This window comes from Mus caroli, chromosome 11 (genome assembly GCF_900094665.2).
Source record: "Mus caroli chromosome 11, CAROLI_EIJ_v1.1, whole genome shotgun sequence".
Taxonomy (NCBI): Eukaryota; Metazoa; Chordata; class Mammalia; order Rodentia; family Muridae; genus Mus; species Mus caroli.
The window spans coordinates 55652349-55662125 of NC_034580.1; the positions used below are offsets into that span (position 1 = coordinate 55652349).

The 9777-nt window shown below is 44.6% G+C and overlaps 1 protein-coding gene and 1 pseudogene across 2 annotated transcripts in view; one reads left to right on the top strand and one right to left on the bottom strand.

The window, feature by feature from the left end:
- The first annotated feature begins 3398 nt into the window (after positions 1 to 3398).
- Positions 3399 to 9777, top strand: part of Dhrs7b (dehydrogenase/reductase 7B) — a 28845-nt gene continuing 22466 nt past the window's right edge. Inside the window, exon 1 of one of the 2 annotated variants that reach the window (XM_021176910.2) lies at positions 3399 to 3561. Coding sequence is in view for 1 of the 2 variants with exons in the window: in XM_021176909.2 (XP_021032568.1) it covers positions 3513 to 3532 (20 nt within the window). In the remaining variant the exon portion in view is untranslated. The remainder of the gene's footprint in view (positions 3562 to 9777) is intronic. The other variant, XM_021176909.2, reaches the window with a different exon arrangement.
- Positions 4294 to 4657, bottom strand: LOC110306180 (annotated as a pseudogene).

The window sequence follows — 9777 nt, forward strand, 5'->3', positions numbered from 1 at the left end:
AAAAAAAAAAAAAGGCAAGAGGATTGGTGACCTTAATGCTGATATGGAAAGGTCTGTACCCTGCAGGGATGATGGGTAACCCATGGCCCCATAACTGGAGCTCCCCCTCTTGGTTCTTACATACCTAGATACTCTAGCCCCTCCTTCCAGGCTCCAAGGGAAGAACTGCATATAACTTGGTGGGAGGGTAGCTGGATACTCAGGTGAGGGTTCCATGGCTTTTCCCACCCCCTCCTTTATGAATGGTCAGTTTCGAGCAGGCCCAGATGAACTCCTGAAGATGGGAGCTCAGAGGATCGTCCAGTACATTGTCGCTTCCTACTGAATAGGAGCATAGAGCTAAGTAGGGCAGAGCTAATCTCTCTCATTCTGTCCCTAAAGCTGTTACATCTCCTGGGAGCTCATTAGAGAATGTGATCACTAACCTGTTTGCCCGCTTGAATGCATCTGAAATTAACTGGGACCCAAACTGCTAGGCACCCTTGTGAGGGATTTCCCTTAATCAGGTTATTTGAAGCAGGAAGACCCACCCTAAATCAAGGCCACACCTTCTAATGGCAACCCAGATAAAAGAACGTGGAAGAAGGAAGCGTTGGTTTGCTTCCTGCTTGCTCTTACTCTTGCTGGCAAGTGCATCTGTGCTGTTTCTGGGGCTGGTGCTAAGTCCAACTTCTTTAGGATTCCAATGTAGACTGAACGCCAGGAGCTCTCTGGGACTCCACCAAGTACTCCAGAACCAGATTGAGACTGCTGATCTGCTGATACAGCCAGCCTCATGGACGGAGTGAACTAGCAGACTTTGGCTTTTCCACAGTGAGAAAGACTCTGTAGGGCTACCTGGACTGTATCCTGTAAGGTACTCTAATAAAATGCACACACACACACACACACACACCCTATCCATATATATGTATATGCATATATATTCTATCAATTCTATCTATCTATCTACCTACTTATCTCATTTTGTTTTATATCTATATATAAACTATTGAGCTTTGTTCCTTTGGAGAACCCTAACTGATAGAATATCCATGAAACTTCTTAGCTTGCTGATCCAGGACCAAGCAGATATTTCCCTGGCCATTGTCACCTGAGTCTCCTTTCTTTGTTGTTCCCAATGGCAGCAGCTGTTGAAGGACTCAGAAATAGATATATTGTTTAAGCTTATTGTGGAGAAGAGGTCCAAAGCCAGCAAGATAGTGAGGAAGAGGCACCTGAGGGAGAGGAGAGGCACCATCTAAAAGTTATCTATTGGGGGGTGGGGAGGGTCTAGATGAATGGCTCAGTAGTTAAGAGCACTGGCTGCTCTTCCAGAGGACCCAGTTTAAATTCCCAGTACCCACAAGGCAGCTCACACTCACCTATAACTCCAGTATCAGTGTATCTGATAACCTCTTCTGGAGACTCTGGGAACTTGGCACACAATTAGTACATAAACATATATGTAGGTGAGGCAGCCATACATATAAAGACTTTAAAAGAAAAAAGTTGACCTGGAGATGGCTCAGCAGAGCAGTGGCTATTCTTCCAGAGGTCCTGAGGTCAATTCCCAGCAACCACATGGTGGCTCACAACCATCTGTAATGGGGATCTGATGCCCTCTTCTGGTGTGTCTGAAGAGAAGGACAGTGTACTCACATGCATAAAATAAATAAATCTTTAAAAAAATTGTACAAAATTCTCAAAGGACTAATATAAATATAAAAAATGTTAAAAAAGAAAAAAGTTCAGTTTCTTAATAAAAACATATGCTTTTCAATTTTCATTCTTGTGCTACGGATAAAACTGGGTGCATTGCATATGCTTACAAGTACTCTAACACTGTGCCATATATTCTAGCCCAAAGCTAGTGCTTTTTGACAGAAACCTGGACTTCTAAGTACCTTAGGAGTCTGAATCCTATTTCCATTTTCCGTTTAAGCTGGCTTCCTTGGACAATACTTTGGCAGGGGAATCTTATGCCTTTTTGCTATTGGCAGATGGATGTGGGAGTCTGTAAATTCCACTTGTCCTTCACTGACACCTAGAGGAACTCTCTGTTACTATTTGGTACAAATGAAGTCCAGACTTCTAATAAGTCTCCATGGACGCTGCCTCGGCTGGGAGGGGAAAGAGTGTCTAGTTATTGCTCTCTGCATGGCCTCTTTTCACATGTGGGGAGTGGTCTTGTCAGTAAGGAGGGATGGAAATCCCGACTCTCTACTTGGCTTCAGCTTACACAGAGAAGGGTGTGTGTCTGTGTGACTCCTTACACTTAAGTGGGAGTGGGAAGAGGAGGCTAGAGAGAATGCAGGAGAGTATGCCCAATGTACATTATAAACTTGCATGAAATATCTTTATGCAAGCTCCTCCCATCTATAATAAACAGACAAAAATGAACATAAAATAAATTTGCTGAGCAATAGTGGCTCATGCCCTTAATCCCATCACTCAGAAGACAGAGGCAGGCAGACCTCTGAGGTCAGCCTGGTCTACAGAGTAAATTCCAGGACAACTGGGACTACACAGAGAGACCCTGTCTTGAAAAACTAAAATAATAAAAAAATTTTTGCAAACTTTGTATCTTTTGAAATAAAATTTATTTCCAGCTATATGTATTACAAATTTTACTGCTTATTCACTCTCTTGTGTTGTTGATGTTGTTGTTATTATTTTGAGACAAGGTCTCTCTCTGTAGTCCTGGGTGTCCTGAAACTCGCGATGTAGACCAGGCTAGTCTTGAACTCACAGCACTTGGAAGGCAGAGGCCGGCGGATCTCTGTGAGTTCGAGGTCAGCCTGGTGTAAAGAACAAGTTCCAAGACAGCCAAGGTTACATAAAGAAAGCACAGGTCTCAAAAACCCAAAAAGAGGCGGGGNTGGGGGGGGGGGAAAGAAAGAAAAAGAATAAAGAAAGTTCCTAGACTTAGCACTAACTACTACTAGTACTAATATTATATATAATAGTGATATATATGTATATATATTATAGTAATACTAGAATAGTACGTTCCTAGTTGTGTTAAACATGGCTCCTTGTTGGAAGGAAAATTGACTACGTGTAGGTCTGTTTCTAACCTCCTTAAAAAACAAAACAAAACCGAGCCCCCTTTCCCCATTTTTGTAACAACATCACATCGCTGTTTATAATAATCTTGGCAGCTGTAGCATTTATTTTTGCTTTTTGAGGCAGTGTCATGCAGCCTAGCCCGAAGGGGACCTTGTATTTCTGAGCTGCCTCCCTTCATTTCCCCAGTACTCGGATAACAGCCATATGCCATCAAACTCAGCTTTGCAGAGCAAGTTCAGTTTTTCTGAAAACCGATGGAACCCAAATCACTACTTAGAATTTTCCTCCGGAAGATTTACGGTATAGGACTTAAGCAGACTGACGTCACTCAGACCGCAAAGGCTAAACTCTATGGCTGTTGGGCGCATCTCCAGAGCGCATGTACTTCCCGAGTGTTGTGATTGGACTGAGCCAAGCTGCATTTCGTCAATTCCGAGGCGGGAGCATGAAGTTGATTGACCATGGTCTCTCCGTCCTCTAGGTAAAGACTGGGGATGTTGCAACCTCTTGGTGAGTGGGAATGAGGACGGTGTCCGGTCTAAAGCGGAGGCGCGGGGTACATCTGCTTTAAGTGACTGAGTGAGGCGGAGCACGCTCTGGGGAGGCTGTGGATCCTGATAGCTTCCGGTTCCCCGCGGCGCCCCACAGTGAAGGAAACAGGGTTCAGGCACCCCGGCCCGGCACGCTCATCGCGGAGATCGCCTGGTCTCTGTGTGTGCGTTTCAGGGTCTGGAGCCTTGAGCGCGCAAGGTCGCATGTGCATAGCTACTGTGGCGTGACCCCAGTGGCACCCCTGCCCGGGGATGGTTAGAAGATCTGGGTTTTCGGAAAGGGCGAGCAAGATTCTGACTCTGGAACATCCATGAGAACAGCTTTCCTAGATTAGACACTCTTCCAACCCTAACTGGGCTGGTTAGCGGGTGCTACTTTGGGCGGATGCCTTAAACATTCAGCGACCGTTTCTTCAGTTAAAACTTTAGAAATATGGCAGTAGTGAAGTGTAAATACGTTTTTGCCTGCAAGGGCTTAGCTACTGGCTACATGTACTCAACACATGGTACACATACATTACTCTCAGTTCATTAGCCTTTAGTATAGTGATTTGAGAGCTAATACAAACTCCTTTCCACACAAACACTTGCACTAGCTCTCAGGTGGGTATTTAATTTTGTTATTTTTCTTTTTATGCGATATTTTATTAAATGTCTTTACAGGACAACTGCCAGCCTCCAGATGCAGCTGCTAAGACCCTGTAGGCACTGGCTGGGACATGTTAGTTGGCTCTGGCTTCCCACCTTTTTGTTCTGAGATGGTGGTAGTGGGCAGGATCTCATGTTTGGGATCCAGGATGCTCAGATGGTCAAGCAGAGGGTTCTTAGGGCTGACCTTAACACTTGGGTCCCAGGGCAGCATGATCTTTAGTGCCCAGCACATCCTGTCTGAGCAATACACGGTGCAGGCAATGTCAATACAGTAATTAACAGAGTCTCCACTGTGGATATCCACAACCTTCATTGGCTCTCTGTCCTTAGAGCTTCCCATACCCCACAGCCTGGAGGCCCTTGACCCCACTGTCCATAATGAACACTAACATACCATAGCAGGCCCTTTGAACAACAAGCCCTCCTAGAAGTTTGTAACCTAGAAATTTCAGGTGGGTATCTTTGTACCTCAGAGGTACATGTACTTACTACTAAAAAAAAAAATTATTTATTTATTATATATAAGTACACTGTAGCTGTCTTTAGACACACCAGAAGAGGGCATCAGATCTCATTACGGATGGTTGTAAGCCACCATGTGGTTGTTGGGAATTGAACTCAGGACCTTTGGAAGAGTGGTCAGTGCTCTTTAACTGCTGAGACATCTCTCCACAGATGGAATTGCTACTTTTAGTGGAATTGCCTGTAAAGACTTTTCAGTCTTGTAACCCTGTAGGGGTAGTGGAAAGCTTTAGAGAAGTAGCAGGTGGCAAGGGACTCCTTAGTGATAAGGTTTGAATTAGCCATCAAGATCTACTTGTTTTAGAAGTGCAGGAAGGGAAACTAACTGGAGGACCCACCACTATCTGTCTATTGTAGATACCCACTTTCCTCATCACAGCAGAGGATAAAGTCAGTAGTAGTATCTCTACATTTCAGAAGAGTCCTGGAAGCTTAGCTGCAGCAAGTTAATGAGGGGAGGCAGGCTTTTAGACACGTTTCTCTATGCAAAAGCCATGCTCATCCAGGGAAACAAGATTGCCTTTGAGTTGGTCATTGTAAAAGAAATTATTGAAAGATTGTTACAAGTCCTGTGCACCCGCTTAGTATGGAGGCTCAGATTCATCCTCACACCCCAGTGCCAGGCACTTGGGGATGCTGGCAGTTGCAATTACTCCCCAGGCAGGAGGTCACAAGGTCAGGAGCTGGAGGCCAGACCCAGGTAGACTTACTTTTTTTGGAAGATACAAAATGTCTATTCACTCCAGGTAGAGAGCAGGTTCATCCCAGTCTAGCTTGGTAAATGGGTGAGTTTGTTAAGGTGACTGGGTGAGGAATTACATGGAGGAAAGGAATAATTCAAAGGCGTCTGCATCCCTGAAATGTCTGTCTCGGAATGGGAGCTACGTTATTGGTTTCTGTTCACCTTGCAGGCAGCTCCACCACTGAACAGGCTTCTCTGCCAGCAATCATTTGCTCTCTGACCGATCCTCAGCATGGTGTTTATTCATACAGCTGTCAGGACCCGGCAGGCCTTGTTGAGTCTTGAAAGTTTTACGAACTCTCAGACTTAGACATTTCTTATTTTATGAGCCGGGTGACCCTTCCTTGCTGGTTTAATTTTTCCTTTCCAACATTAGAGTTCGTTTGGGATCATTTATTTTTATTCTAGTACATGGATTAGCAGGTTAAGTGGGCTTTTCTTTTCCTTCTAGAGAACAGACTCTGAGAAACTATTTGCTATATTGGAAAGACTCTTTGCTCAGTTTTGTTTTCCCCCTGAGGGGGCTGGAGAGATGGCTCAGTGGTTAAGGACACTGACTGCTCCTCCAGAGGACCCAGGTTCAAATCTTAGCACATAAATTTTGGCAGCACATAACTATAACCCTAAGATCTGACACTCCCACATAGACATACATGTAGGCAAAATAAATGCACATAAAATAAAGGTGAAAAGAAAAATTCTTTTCTGAGTTACAGATTGACTAGGGATTTGGTAAGAATAGCAGAATAAAGTCACTATGTTCTAGTAACACACATGCCTATCTAAGAGGAAAATGTACCAGCCTGGTCTACAGAGTGAGTTCCAGGACAGCCAGGGCTACACAGAGAACCCTGTCTCGAAAAAAAAACAAAAACAAAAAAACCAAAAAATGAAAAACAAAAAAAAAAAAGAAAGAGGAAAATGTAGCTTAGTCCTGTTTTCTTTTTCCTCCCTATTTCACAGTGTCGTTATGGAGTCTAGGCTGGCATCAAACTCACCCCTCAGCTTTAGCCTTCACAGTGCTGGAACTGAAGGTGTGCACAGCTGTGACTGACAACTTTTGTTTTGTTTTTTTTCCCAAGATAGGGTTTCTGTAGACCAGGCTGGTCTTGAACTCAGAGACCTCTGCCTCCTAATTGTTGAGATGAAAGGAATGCACTGCCACTACCCAGCCGTCAAGTTTTATTTTAGTAGGCAAAAAAAAAATGAAGATGAGAAAAACTAAACAATGTGTCTAAATGAGAAAAGCTAAGAGGGAAGCACAGCAGAGTTAGAGGGGTGTGTGGAAGAGTGGAGGAGGCTCCACAGCGTGGGATGCTGGAGGGACGCAGAGTGAAGGAACACGGCATAGAGCTTTTTTTTTTTTTTTTAAAGATTTATTTATTTTATGTATATGAGTACTCTGTAGGTGTCTTCAGACACACCAGAAGAAGGCATCAGATCACATTGCAGATGGTCGTGAGCCACCATGTGGTTGCTAGGAATTGAACTCAGGACCTTTGGAAGAACAGTCAGTGCTCTTAACCACTGAGCCATCTCTCCAGCCCCCACGGCATATATCTTAAAGGTGCAAGTCTTGTCTTATCTGGGTGTCTTTGGCTAAGGACTGGGAGATCTTGTAGCTCTTAAATCCCAGGCTTGGAACTCACCTGCCTTAAAGGACCCGATGGTGTTCACAGAAGAGTCCAAGCTGGGTAAGTGAGTATGTGGTTGATTGTTCTAGCCTTTATAAGCTGGTCTGTTTCAGAGTTGTTTGGAAAAAACAGTATACAGCCATGTGCAGCTTAGCGGTTGGATACAATGCTGTCATTACGTAAACATTTGACTGTGTATTTGCACAAACCGAGATTGCTACAATGTCAGAAGACTGTGTAATCTTATGGGCCATCATCATTATGTATGTGGTTCGTCATAGGCCAGAATGGCTGCTCCTAGTTATATTGTAAAGATGTGTTTCAAAGCTATAGTTACACAGGAGTTTGGGAAAGGAACTTTGTGACATAATATACCCATTAAAGGACTATAACCTAAGCTCTAGTCTACTGGTGCATAGTTGTGGCTTGGGCATAATGATTTGAGGGTTGACAGGAGTGATGTTGACTTCAGTGCAGTGGCTCAGACAGTCCCAGTTGTTGTTGTTACTGTTGCTGTTGTTGTTACTGTTGCTGTTGTTGCTACTGTTGCTGTTGTTAGCCATTTTACCACAAAATAGGCCAGCCTAAAATGACTAACTACATGAAGGGCTTTATGTTGAGAGTAAGCTGAAACTCTGTCCAGGATAACCTCATTTAATTTAACTTGGAATGCGCTTGCTGCTTTTCCCTCTCCTCTCCTCTCCTCTCCCCTCCTCTCCTCTCTCTCTCAGATTTATTTATTTCATATATGTGAGTACACCGTCGCTGTCTTCAGACACACCAGAAGACAGAAGAGGGCATCAGATCCCATTACAGATGGTTGTGAGCCACCATCTGTGAGTCCTGGAACTCACTCTGTAGACCAGGCTGGCCTTGAACTCAGAATTGGCCTGCCTCTGCCTCCCAAGTGCTAGGATCAAAGGCATGCGCCACCACTGCCTGGCCCACAGCAACTCTTATAAAAGGGAGTATTTAACTGGGGCTGGCTTACAGTATTAGAGGTTTAGTTCATTATCATCATGGCAGGGAGTAGTATGGTGGCAGCAGCAAGAGAGAGACTCTGGGCTTAGAATGGGCTTTTTGAAATCTCAGTTACACACATACACACACACACACCCGCCCCATGACATACTTCCTCCAACAAGGCCACACACCTCCTAATCCTTTTAAATAGTACCACTCTGGTGACTGAGTATTCAGATCTGTGAGCTTGTGGCAGACCTTCTCATTCAAACCACCACATTCTGCTCCCTGGCTCCAATAAGCAGATCGCACACTTCCAACTTGCAGGGGGAAAGGATATACACTACTATTCCAAAAGGGAGAAAACAGCATAATGAGGAAGTACTGGGTGAGAGTAAGACCAAAAACTTCAAATTCTGTATCTCCCATGTTGGTGTCAAAGTGCTCTTCAGATCTCCAGCTCCTTTCAGCTTTGTTGACTGCAGTGCACTTATTTCTCTTGGGCTGGGTCCACTCCCTGTTAGCAGCTCCCCTGGGCAGGTGTACAGGGACCTGAGCATCTCCAACATCTTGGCATTTTCAATGCAATCCAGGCTTCAACTTCAGAGCTTCACACAGTAGCCTCTCTGGGCCTCCATGCAGGGACACTTCTGACACACGCCTGGCCTCGGCAGCTTTCCTTAGCCTCGGAGGGAGATCCCATGATCCCTTCATGTATTCTTGACTTTAAAGCCAGAAGAACCATGTGGCCGGCACTGCTACCTTCTGTTTGCTGGGACTGGAGCTTGGCCTCTTTGTTCAAATACATTTTCACCAGCTTTCTGGGCTTGATGGTTTCTGTCACTGCTCAAGCTTTTCTTTAATTCCTTTTCATGGGGCTGGAGAGATGGCTCGGGGGCGGGGGGGGGGGGTGGGGGTTAAGAGCACTAACTGCTCTGCTTTTCCAAGGTCCTGAGTGCAATTCCCAGCAACCACATGGTAGCTCACAGTCATCAATAGTGGAATCTGATGCTCTCTTCTGGTGTGTCTGAAGACAGTTACAGTGTACTTATATACATAAAATAGAAATTGCTGTAATTCCTTTTCATGAATTAGGAGCTCAGCTGGGTGGGATCTTGCCCTGAGGTTGCCACTCCCTTAGCGTCAGGCTTTTCTTTAAACTTTTTATCTCCATCCCACTTCCTGGTGCTCCGTTTCTCCTCCAAGTGTTCACTTTTAATTTCTCCTTGCTCAGCTTGCTCCTTTTCATCATAGGTCTGCCTAAGAGTGACCGCTATCAACCATGTGACACAGTCAATACTAGATTGCCTTGAAATCTCCTCTGCCAGTGCTATTAACCAGAAACTCCTCAGTTCTGCTTCAGCCAGACTTTTTGGACAAGGGCAGAGCTGCTACATCATTTGACACCAAAGTGTCAAGTGTCACAAGACCAGGTGTCTAGGCCACTTAGTAATAGTCTTCTCCTCTGAAGCCTACATTGCTGCCAGGCTCATTATCTTCCATGAGTCTGCTACTTGCATGGCTCATGAGCCGACTTAATAAAAGTATTCAACTGCTTTCCTAACTCAAGCTCCACATTCCACCGAGAAGCAGCACGGTCAGGCCTGTCACAGAAATAGCCCACTTTCTTTTTTTTTTTTTTTTTTTTTTTTTTTTTTTTTTT